We start from the raw sequence: 23,098 nt of genomic DNA, 5'->3' as shown, positions 1-23,098 counted from the left end.
GGATGCAGAGAACCGAAGTAAGTCCCCCATCGTAACCATCAGCCCTGCAGTTAGGGACGCAACTCTGGAATTGCAGCGGGATAACGGCACGAGTTGCACGCGGGCAGCCCCGCCACGGGGTCCGCCGCCAGTGTGCCTGGTGGGAACTCGGGGTCCAGTGTGTTCCGGGTGCGTGTGCAGGGAAACTCAGACAAGAGTGACAGGCGTCCAGTGTCTAGGGCTGCCGTGCTCTGCTGGGGTGGAGAGAGAAAGGGGGCGAAGTTCCTGCCTTCGAGGAGCTCCCGGCCTAGTGAACTCACGGGAACCCTGGGTGCTGGGGTACAGCCGGGGTCCTCGGGGTGCCTCGTGCGCGCACAGGGACCTTGCTGCGGCCCCGGGGGGTGAGGGCTGCGGGGCCGGTGCGGGCGGCACCCGAGGGCAGGCGAGGCCCTGTCACCGCTGGCCTCCCCGTCGTTCCCGGGGCCTGGGGTTTTCCTCTGCAGGAGGAGGGGGCCTTTCAGCAGGAAGGGGACACAGAGGTCTGCCGCTTGGGGACTGGCCGCCGCAGGGAGGCAGCTGGGAGGAGGCTAGCCGGCCTCAGGCCTTGGCGGGCGAGCAGCGTGCGGGAAGGGAGGCGGGGGGGGGGGGGGGGGGGGGGCTCCCCGAGGTTACCTGGGCGGGGGAGCCCGGGGCTCGGGCCTGAGTTTCCGGCAGTCGGGGCCGCGGGGTGACGGGAGGGACGGAGGGGAGGCCAGGCTGCGACACCGGCGGCCCCTCGGCCCCTCAGCCGTGGGCCAGACGGGGAACTCAGGGGGATGGCGACAGACAAACGAGGAGAGGACGCAAGAGCCAAGTCCACGAACGAGGAGGAATTAATGCAGGACACGAAGAAAATAGAGACGCCAAACAGAAGTCAGGGGAGGATGTGGTGCAAGGACGGGAAGGGACCGGCGGCTCCGCACAGCAGACACGCAGCATCGAGACAGGAGCCTCCACGCTGCATAACCAGCAAGTAAGAAGGGTGAATCGGGTCCCCCCAACCCCACCCCAGGCCAAACACCTAGAGTCCTAACCTCAGTGACTCATGAGGGCACAATAGGACCTTATTTACAAACAGGGTCTTTAAAGTTAAAAAGAGGTCATTAGGGTGGTCTCTGATGGAATGACTAGCGTCCTGGTTAAAAAAAGAAAGGGGGGGATGTGGACATGGGAGACATGCATGGAGGAAGATGGATGTCTTCCCCCTGTTTTTTTTTTTTTTTTTTTTGACTTATAAACAACAACACTTTATTCCTTGCAGTTCTAGAGGCTGAAAATCAGAGATCAGGGTAACGCACAGTAGGGGTCCAGTGAAGGCCCTCTTCCGGGTTACAGACTGCCAACTTCTGGTTAGATACTTATATGATGAAAAGAGAAATAAAGAGCTCTCTGGGGGTACGGGTCCTACTCCTGAGTGCTCCACTCTCATGACCTAATTGCCTCCCAAAGGCCCCATCTCCCAATACCATCACATTGAGGATTTCAACATATGAATGACGGGGTTGGAAAATACAAACATTCAGTCCATTGCAATGGTCTACAGGGGATTTGTTACAATGTTAAAAATGACTATAACTAATATATGTGAAATATTATTGGAACCCAATATTAACTAATTTATTCATTCTACTACATTTTATTTAATGATGGTTAGGTCTCCTGAGCACTATCAACAATATTGCCATGATATAATAAAACAAACACTTGAAAGTGAAAAAAAAAAAAAAAAAAGTGAGGGAGTGAGGGAACACAAGGAGAGGACACAAGCCAAAGATGGAAGAGCCTGGAACTGATTTTCCCTCCATCCCTGCCGACACCATCGTCTTGGAACTTGAGCATCCAGGACCGAGGCACCACATTTCTCTTGTCCAAGCCACCCAGTTCGTGGTACTTTGTCATGACAGCCCAGGAGACTAATACAGTTTACCATGTGAGACACAAGGAGAAGTCAGGCTGGGGAGGGCTGAGGAGTCAACGGAAGGCAGAAAGGGGGACTACGCTTTTCATTTAAAAAGTTTACGTGAGAAGGGGCTAGAGAGGAACACAGTGCTTTGTTTTAGTTTCAAGATCACAGAGACATGAGTGATCTCAAATGCAAATGCGTAGATTTTTCTAGGAAATTATTTGAAATTGAAAATGTATTGGCATAAATTAGTTCACAGTTTGGTTCACCGTATTCTGTGATTTTAAAAACGTCTATTGTAGTTACAGTCACAATTTTTGTTCCTAGAATTGTTTGTGTTTTCTTGCATTTCTCCACCAATGAGTCATGCCAGAGATCTGTTATTAATTGAAAATAAAAGTTATGGTTTTATTGGGAGAAAAAAAAAGAATTAACAGCAATAGAAATATGAAATTATAAGGGAGGGAGGGGATAACTGGCAGAGAAAGGTCCTGATGGGATGCAATCAAAACAACAGCTTGGAACCCCTTGTCCTTGAGACTTTAGGGAAGAAGGAGGGCAAGAACGGGGCTGGGTGTGGTCTCCTTGTTGGGAGGAAGCAGGAAGTTGATGGTATTTCCACTGGGTGATCTCAATTTTACTCATCAAGTGAGAAGTGAAGTCATTTGCTTAGAGTTGAGAGGGGGCTAAGGGAGAACTGAGCAGGCTGGGGGAGACTACAGGCAGGGAGGGATGAGAAAGCAGAGCGAGGACTGGTGATGTAGAAGGTCCAGTCAAGCTGTCAACACCTTTACCTGCCTGGATGTAACAGGAGTGGAGAAGGTGGCCTGCTGCAGAATTAAATCCAAGTTTGGGATCCTGTGAAGCGTGTATGAAAAAGGTATGGGGTACAAGACAAGTGAGCATACTGCTAAAATGGAGACCAGATTTAGTGGGGATGGCAAAGAGGTAAAGGACCCCTCTGAATTTCGGATCAGCTTCAACGGGAGCCAGAATGAGTGTGATCTGGGAATGAAAAGCTCCTGAGGTGTGGTCATGACAACATGAGGCAAGTGGTTACAATGGGATGGACAGATGGCTCATAGGGACTGAGGCCCTCTAAGGGGTACAGGGTAACATATGCTGAGGTCTTCCTCAAGAAAGGCAGGAGCTGTGGTGGAGAGTACCATGGTCCTCAATGGACAAAGACTAAAGGACAGAAGGTGTACTGAGGATGGTGGATGGGTGGGGGAGGCGGGGTAGAGGTTGGCCTGGTGCATCGGAGGAGGAGCTTCTGAAAGCCTTACAAGTCAGACTCACCCCTCCCACTGGGATGGCTTTGGTTCATATTTAAACACCCAATGTCTGGGAGAAGTGCATTTTCAAGTCTTATTTGTGAACCAGAGAAATGGATTTTACTTGATACATCAAGTAATAAAATTATACATATATTACATAAAAGATTACTGATAAAATTTTAGACAAACAACATACCAGAAACTCCAGGTGGTGTCTTAATGAATTTTCCATTAAAATGACCAATAACGGCTTCACACTTTTCTGTTGATTCCATCCTATTTAACCATCAAAATAAAACACATATTTAGAGATCCGTTAGTTTCAGATTTTTTGTGCATGTGAATACATTCTTACAGGCTTATTGGATACAAATGAAACCTAGCAAAAATGTGAATAAGAAAAAGTAGGTTTATCCTATCTTTTATCTGTTTTATGTGTACTTCTCTAATAAAATGAAAACTGATATCCACAGAGTATGCTCTGAATCATAAAAGAAATAAATTATATCCAGAGTGTTTAATATCAAACCTATCAAATGTGTGATTTTTTTTTCTACTTGCTGGAAAACTGGCATTCAACGCACAATAGCTCTGTTGGTCATGATATTGAATTAAAACAGAAATGCCAGTTCAAAATACTAGTTTACTTACTGCTGCTAGAATATGGGTCATTTTCAAGATGGTCTTTCTTTTTACATATTCACAAAAGGACAGGTTCAAAAGTCCTGATAAGAAGAACTGAAAATCACAAGACACTCCTTATGTGGTTTTTACATTAGCTTTAGGTATAAAATTAAGTTAGTGAAGTCAGTTATGTTACCTTCTTTGTCCTCCTGGCTTCAGAGGAGTAATTAAAGGATTGAGCCCAACTTTACAATTTATTTTACATCTGCAGGTGGCTAAAATCCTTTGAGAAACATTTCAGGGGAATTACATTATTTTGACTTATTTTTTTTTTTTTTTTTTATTGGAAGAAACATTGAATAATCTATTCAGAAGGCACCACACTTCTGGACTACCCAGAGAGTTACATCTTGGTTTTTAATGGGTAGTAATAGTTTTAAAAAGCAATAGAACTTAATTGGGTTCCATCTCTGGATACAAAACTGAAACTACTTGATCTGCTTTCAGAACACCCACAGAGGCAATGATTTTTAGATGGTGCTGAGCTTTTCACTGTTTTCCCTGGATTCTTTTAAACAATGAAGTGTACACTGGAAATGCAAGTTCTGGTGATTTTCCACCTGTAGAAATTTTAGTTTTATTTTAAAATTATCTGGCCTAACAGAAAGAAAAATCAACTAAAAGCCAGAAGAACCAAGTACTAGACTCTGCTCCATTACTTGGCAGTCTGGTAACAATGGAAACATCTCTTCTTTGACTCCATTTTCTTATACCTAAACCAGTGAACAATGCTGCCTTTGTTGATTTCACAGGTCTGTGGGAGATGTGATTGTCATCAAAGAGGATGTTGTATAGGAGAATAAAATACCAGCAATTTTTTGTCCAAAATCAAAGTCAACACTTTAAAACACACAGACATTACCTCTACGGTATTAACAGGTTCTTAAATAATGGAAAATCAGTTTTTGTATATGGGCTTTCAGATTAGAACCATGTCAAAAATCAAAGCTCCTTTTGTTTGAGATTTTTCTTTTAGAAACAAAATTAACCGTTACACTGAATAAAGTATCTTTTCCAGAAAGGAAAGGATAAAAATAAGTTGCAAGAAGTGAGGGCACTTTAGATAGATCTGTGACGTTTTATTTCTTAAAAAAAAAAAAAAAAAAAAAAAAAATTCTGAGGCAAAATGATAAAATGTTACAACTGGTATAATAATTGTGGTCAGATATGTGTCCTACCATTGTTGTACTCTCTGAATGTTTGAAATAATCTTATTCACTGACTTTATTTTTGATGAATCAAGTTTCCATCTAACGAGAAAAAAGCCATACAGATTTATTTATGAAATTCAAAAGCCTGTGGTTGTTATTTTTAAGAAGTTACAGGCATCCTGATCTAATTAATCAAAACATTAAAGGCAGATATTCTCAAAACTATAGCTCATGTGATATTTCCTTGGCCCAAGTCACCAAATATTTAGTGCCCTCAGGTTCAAGAATCCCAATGAACTTCCAAAAGATCTGAAAAAAAAATACAGTCGATATTTACACATTTAAATTCATGGTGCAACTGGCTCCCATAACTCTGGCTTAAATTCTCTCTTCTTGTTCAACTTTTCTTTTGCAGGAAACTTAGCAGAGCTATTGTCACTGATATAAGATAGAGAGGAGTGTGCTTACCTAGCAAAGCCAACACCACGACTTGTACCACTGGAATCACGTAGTATCCTTGTAGAAATAACTTGTCCAAATGGTTTGAGCATATTTTCAAGTTCTTGCTCATCCATGGACAGTGGCAAATTAGAAATATATAGGTTAGTAGGATCTTGTTCCTGTTGCTAAAACAGAACAGAGAATTCTCCATTAATTTCCAGTTGAAGTTGAAATACTGATGTTAACACATCTACTTTTACTGAGTCACTCACTCCACTCACTCTCTTTGCTCAGGTCCTTTCAGAGTGTTACCTAGGGTGAATGTGGGAGCTACAGAACACCCAAGTCGCTTTGCAAATGTGAAAACAGTGTCTGAAGCTTGGATGGTCTGTGCAGGTCAGACATGATTCCGCTGAGCCATTCTCAGCAGATTTGGAAGTGGAACCGCTGGCACGCGCTGTGGAGTTGGAAGAGGATGCCCTCACGGAACCACACTCTCAGCTGTTTGCAGCGCTCCCAAAATAACCAACCTCTCCTCCACTACTATTTTTAGGAGTCCATTTCAGGCACACTATTGCACAGAAGACTATTACTGTCAATAATTCAACCCAGAGACACACAACGGATTCCGGACCATGCCATTTACAGCCCAGTGGGACTTTGTCCCAGGTTCCCTCCTCTGCTCCATGGCAGGGTCCCTACTACTTACTTTTGAGCTGTGATCACCAATGGGGAAAGGACAGCCCAGAAATTAACAAAAACAAGTAAATTCAAAGACATATAAAATGATAAACTCTAGGCGGAGCAAACTTTAGAATCTGCGTAAAGGTGAACCCAGGAGTAGGTAGGGGAAGGGAGCTTTGCTGAATCCTTGCTACTCAAAACATGATCCAGGGCCAGCAGTGATGGGATTACCTGCAAGCCCCTCCCAGACCAACTGGAATCAGAAGCTGCATTTTTAACAGGATTTCCAGGTAATTTATTTGCATATGAAAGCTCAAGAAGCAGAAATTAGATCATTCCCCACTCACCTTTCCTTTGCTGAGACAGAATTAGCTGAAACCAAAGATATACAACTGAATTTTCTGAGAAGATGGAACTGCTACGTGTATTTATTAAAAGTATGGTGTAAAATCATCAGAGAAAAAGCTATTTATATGACAACTGGAATATTTTCTGGCCAAGTCAAAATTCACTTCTGCAACTGTAAGATTAGAATACTCTTAATTCATTTTGTATCAGGCTTTCCTTTGATCTTATTAACCAACTGTATCTTTACATATTGAACTATGTCGGCTTATGATTTTTCTTTAATAAGCACTATTAGTGAAGTCATTAATTGATGTTTTAGTGTTAAGCAACAAAACAGCACAGTCATTCTAGTTTAGATTTCCAAAATGCACAGTACTTTAAAGATATATGTAAGGCATATGCATATTTGAATTATACAAAGTCTCTACTTTCAAATTTATCCTGCCATTAATTAAACCTTAAATGAAATCTGTCCTTTTATATAATCTGCAAGTAAAAGTGCATATTGACCTTTTGTACTATACTTACCTGGTAAGATTTAAAAAAGCAATCTGGTATCCTAGAAAATGACAAATGCCTTGGTATTCCAAAGCATTCAAGTTATCAAATCCAGAGAAACTATGGGCAAAAGGTATTGTCCCTTTGACCTCACACTTCTGACAGAGGGCAGCAATAGTAATAACCCAGCCAGTCCCAAAGGGGTGCAGCAGAAGCTCCAGGCCAGGGTGTCCCTGGGGCTGGGGCATGGCAGTGGGAACAGATCCGAGAAAAAAATTAAAATTTTTCAACCGCTCAACAGTAAGCCAAATGCCTCATTAACCCTTCACAGACTGAACAAAATGTCAGCTCTCTTTGTTTTTAGCTGAAATTAGATCAGTTCAACATGGAATGGCTGATTATCTTATGCTGAACAAAATCTATCTTTATATCTTCAATGCATAAAAATTAGAAAGTGATCTAACAAATGCAAAACAGTAACAGATAAGGTGTTTGAAAATACAAGGAAAAGCAAAACTGTCTTAGTATTAAACTTTTCAAGTGCTTCTGAGGTAGAGAGGTAAAATCTCTCCTTATCTACATTTCACTCACTACCTCTGCCAAATTGACCCAATTAAGCCCACAGCTCTTTTGATTAGTCATCTACCCACCCAAGTCCCTGAAAGTTTCCTGTGGTGCAGAAGACTATTTGTTCCTCTGGAAGTCTGGTCCTTAACTGGCCAGTGCACACGGAATCCTTTCTCTCTGAAGGTGGGTGCCGATGGGCCCTGTAGCCTCATGCACTCAAATGGCACTTACAGGGCATCTCATACATTCCCAGACTTGCATAAAATAGCCTTGACTCCAGTCCTTTCCTCCAGCTGCTTACAGTTAAGTAGGAGACATAGAAGTACATGAATTAAGTGCTAGGGGAGAGGTGGGAGGATGGATGGGGCAGCTTGTGTTGGGAAGGCAGGGAAGAGTTTTCACAGGGTGTGGCACTGAGTCAAGACTTGAGAAACAAACAGCTGAGGCTGAAACCACATTGTGAAAGGATATCTATGGAGTTTGATTGTATTTTGTCAGTCACTGCTGCTGAAACTTTTCCACTTAAGTGTCGCTAACAGCAAGGACTATGTATACTGAGGAGTCAGCAGGCCAAGGCCAAGGCCAAGGTAGCCTTGCCAGAATGCACATTTTTTGAAAGCCTTGTGCTCTATCTCAAAAAACAAAAAAAAAAGTCATGTCACTTTCATAATCTACTCTCTATTTCGATGTTTTAATATAGAAATGATATTTCTGACCTCATACTTCCAAGTAATACTGATACTTCAGGGAGAGAAGCCAGGCTTATCCCGTGATTTCATGTTCTCTGATGGGGTGGGGGGGGGGGCAGGAGGAGGGAGGAACTGTAGTTAGAAAGCCACAGTCTGACAAATAAGGGGAGCTTTCGGAGGCATGGAAGCAAGGAAATGATATCATTAAACCTATCTTACGAGAAAAATCTCTGAATCATGCTTAGTCAGATTCAGAATAGAGCTGGGAACTCCCTAATTAAAAAGCATTAAAACCCTCCTTGGACAAAGATATGGCATAAAAAATGTTACGTTAAGAAACATACCATAAATATTGTGGGGCTTTCTTTTTAAGTCACAATTGTAACTATTAAATGACTAATATTTAAGAATGTTCAGAGGAGAATTTGTCATATGTGAAGTATTTTTAAAAGGGTTAACTATGTAGGTACAAAATACTTTCCAAATCTATGTTTTGGTTGCTTCTATGATTAAAATATTAATAAAATATTACATTCTTCAAAGTCTTGATTCAACTTGAAAGTTTACCAATGAAGAAAAAAATAAGTACTAAAATCAGAATCCAGAAAGAAACTGAGCTTTCAACCCATTCTTCAATAAAGAGTGAGCTAAAGTAGACTAAATACAAGTAAATATTTCCTATGATTTTAATGCATTTTTCCCCCCAACAACACCTCAGTCATTTAGGGCTTTTCATTTGGGATGACCTTTAAAGCTAATGTTATTTATTCTTCTTATTAAATGGTCAACTTATCCTGCAAATGTTGACTACAAAGTTGTAATAATTAAAAAGAAAAGGAAAGAAAAGAGAAGAGAAAAGAAGAAAGAAAGAAAGAAAGAAAGAAAGAAAGAAAGAAAGAAAGAAAGAAGTAAAAAAAAAAAAAAAAAAAAAAAAAAGAAGAAGAAACTCCAAGCTGACAGCATTGGCCACAAAAATATCTAATCCCCAAAGTGTCCATGTATTCTAATTACCATACATTCATAGTGAATGGAATATATAATACTTTTAGTAACTAGGGGGTGGTTCTTGAATGTGGGTAATTTAGTTTCTTTAAAATCAGTGACAACCATAACTCTGTTTTATTACATACAATGTTATGTCTCAAAAAACAATTATTCTGTAAATTATGGGTGGCCAAACATAAAATGGGGCCAACAGGCCTCTTTATATTCATCCTTAGGCATGGAAAAGGTTCAATGGCTTCTCTAACAAGTAGAAAACTAGCTCCCACATTGGCCGTGAGAGGGATAAATGGCCGCTAATGTTCACTTGAGTAGAAAAGCAGGGCCCAGAGGTCCCGCGTGGTGTAAAGCACTCAGTCATCATCTGAAAGAAATTAACAAAAACCTCCCTGTGCATGTGGAATGGTTCCTAAAATGCAAGAAAGGGACTTGGCAGGAAGACCAGACATCTGTTTTCTCTTGTACTGAATAGGTTCACCAACCAGCCGATAGCTGCTTACATGCATGTGAATGCACACTGCCTGAAGCGCAGCAGACTCCATGTGGAAGTGGGATTAAATTCCTGCTTCTTTGATTACCTATTTACTGAAAAGAAATGTGCTAGCTTACCACCAGGCAAGTAACATATGATGATCTGGTGACTCCCAGCAGGCCTTAAGAGGCATCGCTGAAAGGCCTATAGAAGTCATTCTATTAGCAGGTATTACCAATGCTGATTTGAGTTTTAAGTCCTTTTAGCTTGGTATCTGAGTTTTGTTCTCTTTACAGGTTGAGTTTTCTGTTCTACAAACAAACACGTCAGAAACAAGGCCAAGTTTAACATAAATAGGAATGGCCTGGAGCCTTTGGGTAAACCTTTTGGTTAAGATTCATCAGGGTGCTCCATGGACAGAGCTCAGTAAATATAATTTTTAAACATCCCATTCTTAATTCTCAATATCTGCTCAAGTTAGGAAGAAAGTTTTTCTCTCAGTTAGTTGGCTTCTTTGGTCATCAACAAAACAAACATTTAGTATTTACTCTATGCTAGGTACCAAGAAAGGTACTGAAAGTTAACATATGAATAAGAAACAATTACTGCTGCTGAATGTTCTCCACTTGCAATTTTTCAATCCAGTTTGGGTATCTGTGGAGTCCTTTTTCAATCCAGGCAGTCAACGTGTCAAACAATATAATATTCTCCTTCACCCCAAACCTGAATCCATGCCCCCACCACCCTGCTGACTGCCCTAGTAGCATGCCCCTTAATTTTTTTCTAATTACATGAGAAAGCAAGCTTTTAATATGTTATGTGAATTTTCAAAACTTTATGTAGTATCCTGGTTAATTCCCTAGCAAAAAGTGGATGGCAATGGGTCCCTTATCACTCAATGTGGGAGACACACCTAAACTTCCTTTAAAAACTGTCTCCACAGAAGGTGTGTGCCAGGTGCTTCTTTATCCGGATGGCATAAAGGGGTTAAGTCAATTCCAGATTCTCAAATCCATGGTGCCATGGTACAGAACAACGGACCCTCTAGCATTTGAAATATTTTTTGTAACTTTAATGATATTATAAAAAAGAAATCAGGTCCAGGAAACTCACTCGTTCTACAGAGACCTAAAGAAATTCACAAAGTGCAGGAGATTGGCCCACTGCCAGCATCTCTGAACCTGTGTACCGTTCCTTCCCTACAGATGAAGTAGAAAGAGATCATTTTTCCTAGCCAATTTACAGTACCAAGTCTCCTAAGGAGGCCTCTGAACAGTGCTCATTATCAATCCACAGGAAAGTGGCATTCAGAGTGCACTGTTGACATGTTGGATGGGCCAATCTATACCCAGTCCAGTTTTGACTAAATGCAGTGTAGTCTTCAAAAACGGTGGATATTTCATAGACTATGCTGCTTAATATCAACGGCACTGAGCCGATGTCTAGGTAAGTGCTCTTAGGGTTGCTTTAAATAAGGCCTCTGCATTTGTAACAGGTTGTTAAAATAGCCCTCTTTCTAACCTTGTTTCAGCACAAGCCACAAAACAATGGTTGGCACTCCCACATTCCAGAGTGAGAAACCAGACCACCTAAAGAGCCGGCTGAGAACTAGTTTGGGATGCTTAGCTGACCACCCACCTCCGCTGTCTTTGAGAGACCGGAGAGGCTGAGAACGCACATGTATGTGGAGAGAAATGCTGATGTGTTCTGAGGCTCACCATGTGGGTTGCTCCCCTATTATTGCCAGTCAAGCCAGAGGTGCTTAAACACACCACTCAGGAGGCTTGCTCTGTGTTCCATGGAGCTCAGTGGATACAATGGATGGATGTCTGATTTTAGCCTGAGGAATCTAACAGGTCAAAGGCTGGCTGAAGGGGACTCTAAGTGTGGGTGGTAAGCACCTGCTCACCCATAGACAGTTGCCAAACATAGATCATGTGTGGGCCATACAAGGTAGAATTAGCCCAGGGTTGTGTTAAATCCTTCCAAGAAGGCTGCTTGGGAGGGCAAGGAGGTCCCAGAAGAAAAGGGCTGAAGACAGACCCTTAAGTTTTCAGGAACTGAGGTATATATTCCTGTGGTTTCAAGGAGCCACAGGAGAAAGATCAATTAGGAGTGGTGGTGGCGGTGGTGTAAGAGATCTCTGAAAAATCTCTGAAGAATTCCATGAAGGAAAGCAGCAACTCTCTGGCCAGAGAAATCAATACCAGATTACACCACCGTCAGGTCAAGAAACTTTCCAGTCTTATACCAATGTTCCAAGGGGGGAGCGTTAGAAATCACAGCTATTCAGCTGATGGAAAAGCAAGAAAAACATAAGTTTGGGAAAGAGCAAAGAAACTGATCAAGCTCCCATCCCACTGTAGGCTTATTATGACTTAGAGCAGACCTAAGCTGGAAGAAGGGGGAAGCTTCAATGTGATATTCAAAATGTCATAAAAAACCGGGGTGCCTGGGTAGGTCACTTGGGTTAAGCAGCTGACTTCTGACTTTGGCTCAGGTCATTAACTCTGGGTCCTGGGATCAAGCCCCACATCCAGCTTCACACTCAGCAGGGAGTCTGCTTGAGATTCTCTCTCTCCGTCTCTCCCTGCACACTCCCTCTCTCAAATAAATCAATCTTAAAAAAATTTTTTCATCAAAAACAAACAACAAAAACTATCAGGACTGGACGTTTAAATTACAGGCATCACATATGTAACATCAGTAACTGTTGGGCTGGCAGGATCAAGGGGGATCGGGAAGCACCAACAAAATGGCGGTGGACCCTCCACCTTGTGGCCCCCACCTCAGAACTTTCCCGTCACCAGCAGACCGCCCGAGGACATGTCATCAGGGAGAGACTGGACCATGCAGGAAACTGTACTTTACCCAGACCCCATATAAGGGCATGGGCAGTTATTGCCCCAGGCTGATTCCACCAGTAATATGCCTAATGCCTATCACCCCCTGCACAGACATCCAACCCTTTCCCCCTCCCCTCTTAAAAAGCCCACTTGTGGGATCCCTCGGTGGCGCAGCGGTTTAGCGCCTGCCTTTGGCCCAGGGCGCGATCCTGGAGACCCGGGATCGAATCCCACGTCGGGCTCCCGGTGCATGGAGCCTGCTTCTCCCTCTGCTTCTCTCTCTGTCTATGTCTCTGCCTCTCTCTCTCTCTCCGTGACTATCATAATTAAAAAAAAAAAAAAAAAAAAAGCCCACTTGTCCTCCCCTGCATGGACTTCCCCAGCCTGAGACTTCCCCGCTCTCTCCCTTCCCTGTGGGTCGTGGAACCTCACCTGAGAGCGCGTCCCATTAAAAGCCTGTTTAGACCAACTTTTGCCTGGCCTCTCTATTCTATTTCACTACCGATCGGATTAAACCTGATAGTAACATGTTCTTAAAAATGAGACATCCAGCATCAAAATGTTAACCAGGATCCTATTCCACATTATTTCAAATATGAAAAAAGCATAATGTATTACACATTAATCACCACCACCAATTTCCTAAAACGTAATTAAATACTTATTTTCCTGCAATTTCCTACAATGTGACTTGTTTTATTGGGATATAAACTTTTAAGACATTGCTTCCCGATCACCAACTAATCAATATGGTTGTTAGCAGACAACTGCTGTGATTTCTTTCAGCACCAGTGACATCCAAGTCACATACCCCTCTTGCTGACTCTCAGCAGTTTTTAAAACCTCTACATGTGATTCTGACATTTTACAAACTGTATTTAGAATGTAACTTGAGACTCCCTATATAACATCTTGTTTAAAATCCTTCATTGAGGTTGGTATGAGTACATATAGAAATGGCTGAAAATGTGTTGAAAGATAATTACATTCCATGAAGTGTGGATATGAAAAATCAAGAGGCATTTCACTGAAAAAAAAAAAAAAAATTAATCAGAAAGACCGGAAAGGAAGGGACTTTTTAAGATAATGACAGTGGCCAGCAAAGTCATGGGACCCGCCCTGGATTTTATCCATGAGAGGAGGAAGCAGGAACTTCACAGAATACAGGAAATAGACAAAGTAGAGGGAAAAAATAGAGCTGTTTTCTGATTGTACCTTGAAAGTCCTGCTTGTAAAATGTATGGTGACCCACTGTTTACAGAGGCAGATTAAACATGCTGTAAATCATTACACAAGTAAAGTACAGTCACAATTAAATATATTTAAAACCTTCACGATCCCAGTCTTCCAACAATGCCACAGGGAATTACTCTATATAATGGACAGATAATCTGAAAATCATGGTGCTTAATATTTCTAAAATAGTTTCTATTTATTTTAACTTCTTAATTCTGGAGTTTAAGAAAATCTCAAATATGTCCAACTCAGTTCAAAGCTTTGAAAATATCAAAAGTCAAAGACTACTTGAGAAAACTGATCCTTTTCACTAATTCCCGAAATCTTTATGTATGTTGATTCTTTGAGTCAAGGTAAATTTCTATTGTGGTAGCTACACACACATGTCCTACAGGAGCCTCAAGGTCTTAGCAGGTAACTTATCTCTTTAGCAAAGTCCTTTAATTTCCATAAATCCATAAATCCTCTTTCCTTAAGGAAATGTGAATGCTCCTGAGGGAATGATCACATGCTACTATTCAGAAGTAGCAGAGGTGACAAAATTACTTTCCTTTGTGCTTCAAGAAGACAGAGAATATAAAATTATTGATCTTTTGAAAAGAATACAACAAAATATCAAACTCTTGAGTATCAGGCTTCGAAATATTTTCCATAGCAATTCGAGAACCACAAATGGAAAAAAAAATGCACATAATTATATGAGTATCTTAGGAAGTGACCATGGGTACTAGGGGTAACGTAACCTGAGTTTACATTTGGGCAGCAAAAAGACCAGGGCATAAACCCTGCTTCAACACCATTCTTCTTCTAGAATGCTAAAAGTTCATCAGAAACAAGCCCGGAATAAAGCCATTGTAGAACTACTAAAGACTACATTTATATCCCATAAATAGCCAGTGTCTAAAAATGTCTGACTTTTGTAGAGATTCAAAATAGCATCTGTAGCTTCCACCTGTCCTAAAACTATTACTGAGGATGGAGAGGCCCAGTATAGCGGTCTAGAAGTAACCAAGGTTGGCTTCGATGGAGAGGTAATGCCAATGCTGACAGGCAAAGCACCATCCCAGGCATCAGAACCGATGCCAGGGACCAGAGAAGTGACTACTGGCTCTCGACTCACCTTTGCCATTTGAGCTTGAACCCCACTAGCCTTCAGGGCAGACACAGCTTTCTGAGCGGCTGCAGGACTGTCAAAGTCGACAAAACCATAACCTGAAATGTAAAACATACTTTGTTATTAAGCCATTATTTTGTGATAATGTAAAGAGCAAACGAATGACTGGTTCACCAGTGTGGGTAGCAGAAACAAAAACCCTGATGTCCTGACAGGTGTCTGGCATTACCAGCTGCATTGCAGCCTCCTTTTCAGGCTGTCTGTCCCTGTCATCTCTCCTGAGCTAGATAGATTTCCCTTCAAAGTAAAAAACAACCCCTGCCCCCAACCCCAGTTTTCCCTTCTTCTCAGGTGTCATACTGGAAAAAAAAAAAAAAAAAAAAAAAGACATCTAAGATAACCAAAGTTAAAAAAAAAAAAAAAAAAAGGAAAATATCTACTTCAGAGAAATAGCATTTTTAACGATTTGATGAGGAAGATGGAGCAATCATACGGAACTTATCAAATAACAGAAAAAAATATTTAATCCACAGACTAAAATTTATTTTTCAAATAAATTAAGTATAACCATTAACTACAACAAATATAATCGCAGTTTTAGTACTTGATTAAAAATATGATTACTTATTTACTTAAAATATGCCTCGTGATCCTCCTTCAAATAAAGGAGTTAAAATGCTTCTAGATAGCCAAAAGAGCTGTTGCAGCAGTTCATGTCCTAATGTCTAAAAACAAAACATAAAAGCAAATAAATAACCTCCAAAAGAGGCTCTGGTTTTATTTATTCATAGCTTCATAAACATTTTTAACAAGCTGGTCAGGTAATCTCTAGCCACAATAAGTCAAAAGCAGGAAACTAAAGGAAAAAAGGTGTCAGGGTAAGGGCAGGGCTGCTACAAGACACCTAGCAGCAAAATCAGCAGCAAAAACTAGCAACGAGCAATAAAAGAGGAAAATTATACAAAGAACAGGACTTTAGCAGCATAAAAGCAACAGGCCCATGAATTTCCAGTGAGTATCACTGTATTAAAAATGGGCAATCGCTGATTTTTCACTGTGATCACTCTTAAGCTATTGAGAAAAGGTTAAATTATATTTAACATACTGTTTAAAAGATCAGGGTACCAGGCAAAAATACCAACAGAAATGTTATTGGAACTCAAACCTATTATTATAAAATAAGCTTTAAATAAATAAGAATATTTTGGAAAACAAAAGCACTGTTTGAAGCCTGCACAGAAGGGTTAGTCCTATCATTTATTTCTAGATACTGTAAAGGTAGAGTACTTTCGACAGTAAAGTACTAGTGTTAAAACAGACAAACATACACATCAACAAGGCCAAACACAGAGCTTGGAAAAGGTTCAAAGGTCAGTTTGCAGTATTAGTACCAAAAATATGGTCTGGTAACAAAACATGTTGTAATGAAACAGAATAACCATCAATTATGGAAACAGATTCAGGAGAGATGAGTTAGTTACAGCTGAAAGAAGCAGCAGCTTCCTTCTCTTACTTGGAATTGAACTGAAACAAAGCTTAATTTGATTTAGACAGTGGAGAAATAGCTAGATTGGAAAGAAAAAGATGAGCTGGCTCAGGTAAAAGCAGAGAATGCTGCTCAACTGACACATCAGAAATTAGGTTAAACATATTTTGGGTGTTTCAGAAACCTGTAAGTTAATGCTAATACGCCTCCCTCTACGGGGGTACACACGTGCACAAACACACGTGCACACTCCCTCTCCCTTTCTCTCTCTCTCTACTTATTTTATCACCACATACAGCTTAGCAGGCCATAAATGGATACTCAGCTACAATAAAATGATGTCACTCCCACTGATGGATAATTGAGTGTGGTCCCCCCCCCCAATTTTGTTGTTGTCAATAAAATATAAGAAACAGAAAATCGCAATTTTGATGTAATTGTGGTTGAAATTATTTCCAGTCAGTTACTATTAGTATTCCTTCTGTTATTTTCTTATTAGGAAAAATCTATAATGGTTGCATTTTAGTTGTTTACATCCTTTTCTGGCCTTTTCTAACCATACAGCTGTATCATAAATATTTGGTGGAAACAAATATATAGGCATACAACTGTGTGCTCTTTTCTCTATTATATTACTTTTTAAAAGATTTTATTTATTTATTCATGAGACACAGAGAGAGAGAGAGAGAGAGAGAGAGGCAGAGACACAGGCAGAGGGAGAAGCAGGCTCCATGCAGGGAGCCCGACGTGGGACTTGATCCCGGGACTCCAGGATCACGCCCTGGGCCGAAGGCGGCGCTAAACCGCTGAGCCACCCAGGGATCCCCCTATTATATTACTCTCAAGTAAATATAAGAATATATAAATTTGAGTTACAGGCTCTACAGGTTTCATTATATAAATATGTATAAAGATATTTTTGAAGGTGGGATTCACTAAGTAAAACTGCATCTTCTCACTGCATCCACAGGAGGACACTCCTCAGGTCTCAGGACCAGGAATAATAACAGCACTCCTGCTTCTTGGATTTTCCTCTACATTGACATGACTAAACCACAGGGATAGCTATGTTTTTTATGTTTGCTTTGGCCATTAGGAAGACAGGCCATTTCTGTAGTAACCTGAGGTGTCCTGCTCTTACTTCTATCTTGCCATTTTTCAGATTTATCCTCACCCGTTTTAACTCCGCACGAGTGTATGTGCGTGTGTCATATTGCGTGCATGTGCTCTAGTCTTGTATGTAACTCCGTAAGCAATAATAATCAATCAGTGTCACAACTGAACTGCCATGTATACCAGTGTTAGCATTTAAATACCTTAAGTTGGCTGACACCTGACAAAAATTGAAATGCAGAAAAGCAACTGACTTGCGAATTTTCAAATTTAATAACTAAGGTACATGTTATTCACAGCAATGTTTCCTTCAGTATAATTTTCTTTCTTGGATAGAGGCTCCACAATATGCTTTGTGACAAAAAATGTTCTGTGACCTCTAAGGTCTCTAATTTTCAGGAATAAAATTCTTTGATATGGTCAGCCCCCCAAAATTAGTATTTAACACAAGAACTTTCTGTTTACGTGAATACCCTATAATCTCATGCATTATCTATATTTATCCATCCATTCACCTATCTTCTCAAGTTATCAATGACTAACATGTTGTCTTTACTATGAGGTATGCTGTGTTATTTCTTCTCATTTGTCTTAAAATTACCTTTTTTGAGGAGCTCTCTCATTCTGTTTCCAGGATTTTACAAACCCATTTTGCTCACTTGGCTCCCTCACTCACCCAGCCACCCATTCAGCACATATGCTGACGCCTGTCTATCCTGAGAGCCTCTGTGAAACGAAGAGCCCTTACAAGGTTCCTATCGTCGCCCTCACACAAGGCAACATCTGCTGGGACTCACTTTAAGAGAGGGTCTCCCGGAAATGTGCTGTATGGAAAATCAGTTCTGAATTATTCCTTCCCTTATTTTGAAAGCCCCACAAATGTCTCCTCGTATCTTTGAACACTCTCCAACATTTATTTATTTATTTATTTATTTATTTATTTATTTATTTATTTATTTATTTATTTATTTATTTATTTTTATGATAGTCACACACACAGAGAGAGAGAGAGAGAGACAGAGACATAGGCAGAGGGAGAAGCAGGCTCCATGCACCGGGAGCCCGACGTGGGATTTGATCCCGGGTCTCCAGGATTGCGCCCTGGGCCAAAGGCAGGCGCTAAACCGCTGCGCCACCCAGGGATCCCCACTCTCCAACCTTCAAGGCTTTGTATTATAATATGTCTGATTTAGCAGGAGTAGTTTTTACCTACACCTTTTCTATATTGTGTTGGGCATTTTGTGGAATTTTAGTTTCTAGGGAAGAGGCTCTCATTGGAGCAGAGTGTATGACAGGGAGGAGGAGTATTCAGTGGAGGGGTGTCATGAGGAATTAATTCAGCTAGGAGTCCTCCGAGTCCTCTTCCTCACTCAACTGGGGCAGCTTTGCTAATTTTTAACACACTGATCTGCTCTGTAAAATTCTTTTCTGCTGGGGGCGGGGTGGGAGGAAAGGTTGGGTAAAGCCATAAAACCACTTGTCTACTGTGATTTCTCTCTCAGTTTGAAACAAATGTTTGAGATCAGCTTCCTGTTTTATGCCTGCAAGAGTCCATTTTTCTTTATAAAAACTGAGAGATTTTTTTTGTGTGTGTCCCTGCTTTCATGAATCATTTACAAATATGTGAAATAACACTAACCTTGGCAACTAAATATAAACATTTCAGTCTACAATTTGACTCTCTCTCATTTAATTCATTTAAAATATTTATCGAGTCCCTCTCTACATAAAGCACTGCTTTATTCCCTGTCCCAAGGCAAAACTGTCTTAATGTACCACATTGCTTAAACAGGGGCTTAGATATTGGCCACAATAGCTCCTTTAAATTTAGGAGCTTTGAAGAAGACACAAATACAATGAACCACTTCAAGTCTAGATTAAAGGAAATGGCTGGCTTCTAAGGCAAGGCTTTGCCATACGGTTCATTTACATTCTTTGCCTTTCTCAGACTGTGCTAAGCCAAAGCCATCACCACTACTTGAAAAAGTGGGGTCTAATTAATGAGGAGATTTGCCTTCTCTGCCTATTCCTGTCAACCTTATTTCAATTCATGGGGTCAGTAGTTAGACTCAAAGTCAGCTGACTCCATTCTTCCCCTTTCCTAGAAATCACATGCCCATTGTTAAGATGCTGGATCATTAAAAGTCAGAACCAGGGAGCATCAGTGATGCCTACGGTAGACGCCTCCTCTTCCAGCTCTTGGAGCTGGATTAGCTCATCCTAATTACACGGAAAACTGAAGGTCAGTGCATCAAATTAATGCAGCAGCATATTTCAAAGGGGCATATGACCTCCCCTCCCTATTACAATTTGGTCAGTGAAAATGGTTCTCTCCTCCCCGCTGCCAATATTGTCAACAGGCATTCAGCACAGAACAATTGGGAGTATTGAAACATGTAATTAAGTACTGCTTAAAACTACTCTATTCTAATTAATAGAGCCAATTTGCACAATATGTAATCTTTTCAGTTCTTTGGTACAGTCCAATGGTCTTCAGTAAGCAGCTCTAATCTCCTCAGGCTCAGGAAAGAAAAGCTATTTTCTAACTCTACTTCCCTCGTAAAGTAGGGGCTAAATGCCAACCGGTATCCTGCATGTTAGCTCCACTGGCGTCAGAGCTGCGATTCTGGCAAACTGTTAGCTGCTGTAGGGTTTTCAGCCAAAACTCGACCAGGGACAAACGTAAAGGGATATGCTGACATTGTGCAAGCAGAAACTAGGTGACATGGAAGACTTGGTTTTTCATAAAATAGAAGTAGCGGTTTTGAAACCAAAGATCAGGTTTACAGTTCCATCATTTTCCTAAAGATAGGATTTAGTCAATTATTATCCAAGGGAATATACCTTTGCATTTGTTTGTTGTCTTATCCAAAATTGCCTTCGTGGAGACTATTTTCCCATATCTAAAAGATAAAAAGAATACAACAGGAGAAGTTAGAATCAAGGAACCCTATTAACCCCTAGGTCCAGAGAATACACATACTTTTCAAGTACCTGCAAACTTTAAAGTACAAAATTCTACACTTAGGGGACAGAAAATGTGAATTCTACACTCTAAGCTAAAAGAAAGGGGAATTGCTAGGCTTCCTATTTGAATCTTTGGATGACAGTCTGATGTTGAACTTTGAGGAATGAGGTACTTACCTGACAATCTTGGGACCAAAACAAACAAACAAACAAACAAAACACAACTTTTTTTAAAAAAGGAATATAAGCTCTAGAAGAAGTTCCTACTAGTAACATTATAAGAATACAAAGCCAAGTGCAAGGCTACAAAATTATTAAAGTATTATGATCCACACAGTGTCTATAAACTGGTAAGAGAGGAAAAGCTGTCTGCATTGTATCTATTCATCTTGGTTGTACAGAAAGCCCTGCATGGCTCCAGATCATCACAGGAGGGTGTGTGCCTGTGCACGTACATGTTTAATAAGTCTGATGATATATTTAGAACAGGTTTTTTTTTTTTAACCTAAAATTCTGAGGACTATGTAAATAAATACATAAAAACATATAATTAATACCTCTTTCAACTCAGTAATAATAGCTATACAGTACATACACTAATGTGTGTTTGTGCATGCGTGTGCAATGACATTAACAATTAAGAATATAAAACCATGAACCAGGGATTAAGCTTTAATTCTATGAGGGTCTATATAAGTGTGTTTCAATTCCTTAAGGTACAACAGACGTTGGGTGAAGAAAGGAAAAAAAAATCCAGAATATTAAACTTAAAGCACTACTACTAAGTGTCAGTACAGCTTAAATACACGTCCTAGTCCCTACACCCTTTCACAGTGACCACACCACAATGTGAAGCACTGCTATCTATGTTTGTCTTCAAAAAACTAGGAGAAAACCTATAAAAAACAGTTTTTAAAAATCATTGGGACTTTGAGAAATGCACATAACTTATATCACATATCTGCGACCTATGTCCTCATTTATACATAGTCAATTTCCCAATTTTACTTTCCTACGTATGATTTTAAATTTCATGTTTTCTTTAATATTACTTTCTCATGATTGATCTTGAGGGCTAAAGAAGTCTTAAAAGTTTAGGAAATGAAACATTTGTGCAGCATTTTAAACCATTTTGAATATTGTAGGTTTCTGGTTTATGCGTTGAGCAAGCTGAAATATATTTATCTAGAAGAAACAAATGGCTTGAACCACCTCTTTCCCCCCTGTTAATTTTCACTCTGTATAATCACGTAATCAGGCGATCACTAACCAGGCATGAAAGTAAAGGATAATTTAAGGTTCAAATGACAATTATATCCAAGAGGCATAATGCTGCACAAACACCTTCAATTCCCTGTGAGATTCAAGTATTTATAACAACATTAACACAGGCCACTATGCTTACCCAAGAAAGGGTAGTGATTTTTGAAAATCTGAAAACCAGAGAAATTAGTGATTTAAAGACCACCTTTTTTAGGAGGCATTTCTCTATGTAGTTATTTACAGGCTTGGTATTTACCAGCACTCTCTCCTCTGCAAAAGTACTGGCTGAAAATGCTTTTCGACTGCATTCCTGTGTCATACCTTTCCCAAGTACAGAAGAAAGTTAGTATGACTCCAATTTAGGATAAGGGGATTGAGAGTCACAGAGATTAAGAGCCTTGGCTTGAGGTCACGGAGTTCAGCATCTTTTGTAAACCTAATAGAAGAAAGGAAACTTAGGGAAGGTCAGGGGCTGGCCTTCTACCCTTTTGGTCTTGCTCACCACACTAATGATGGGAGAGGAAGGCAGATGTGGGAAGCAGGAAGAGAGGAAGGGCTCCTGGTAGCACTGGTATGCATTCCGTGCCACTGTCCTCGGGTTTCTGTTCTCTCTGGTCTCTCCGCTGCTTTGACATTACTCCTCACCTCCACGCCTATGTAACCCACGCCGCCTCCGCTCTGAACTTGCTCCCCAGATCTCATTATAGCTTTCTGGGCACTCTTTCCTGGCTTCTGTGCCCAGTCAGCCTCCTCTTCTCCCTCCTTCAAGTACTCTGTCTCAACCCTTCCTTTTCCTAGGACATCTGTCCAGTGCTATGGGGTTATTTAAAGCATCTTCTCCGATGGTGCCTGTTTCTCCTTCCTGAGTTGGTTTTGTTGCTTTGTTATTCCCCCTTCCCCACCAAACTTCAGTTTTTGTCTCTTTCCAACTTAAATATCTTCGTATGTTATTAAGGTACTCAAATATCTCATTCTATGTTACCGCACGCCCACTATTTTCTAAATCCTACCCCCAAAGAACCCCAAACGCATCATCACTGCCTTTTCTTCCTTCAGGAGCAGTGTTCACTCCTGACCCCCCACCTGGCTGGAAGGGCTCAAGACACCATCAGCTACCTCAGCCGTTCCCGAGTCCAGGCAGGCAGGCAGGCAGGCAGGCACTCTTCTGGGCAGTCTCTGCCATGGTTCTAATGTTCACCCTTCCCCTTCACTATGTCTAGATCCAAGCAAAAGCTACATACTAGTTCTTGCCTTGTCTCCAGCTTCTGGTGCTCCCAACCCTGTGTGATGCTTTAATTTACCTCAACCATCACTTTAAACACATCTCTCCTCCCATCAT

At 40.8% G+C, this 23,098-nt stretch overlaps 1 protein-coding gene across 9 annotated transcripts in view; it reads right to left on the bottom strand.

Moving 5' to 3' along the window:
- Positions 1-23,098, bottom strand: part of RBMS1 (RNA binding motif single stranded interacting protein 1) — a 213,331-nt gene that overhangs the window by 24,435 nt on the left and 165,798 nt on the right. For all 9 annotated transcript variants that reach the window (XM_077883262.1, XM_077883263.1, XM_077883264.1 and 6 more), the window contains 4 exons: positions 20,374-20,432; positions 14,937-15,028; positions 5,502-5,659; positions 3,395-3,474 (listed from right to left, as the gene is read on the bottom strand). In XM_077883262.1, coding sequence (XP_077739388.1) covers positions 3,395-3,474; positions 5,502-5,659; positions 14,937-15,028; positions 20,374-20,432 — 389 coding nt within the window. The remainder of the gene's footprint in view (positions 1-3,394; positions 3,475-5,501; positions 5,660-14,936; positions 15,029-20,373; positions 20,433-23,098) is intronic.

This window comes from Canis aureus, chromosome 34, assembly GCF_053574225.1.
Source record: "Canis aureus isolate CA01 chromosome 34, VMU_Caureus_v.1.0, whole genome shotgun sequence".
NCBI lineage: Eukaryota > Metazoa > Chordata > Mammalia > Carnivora > Canidae > Canis > Canis aureus.
This window is presented reverse-complemented; position numbering and strand designations above follow the sequence as displayed.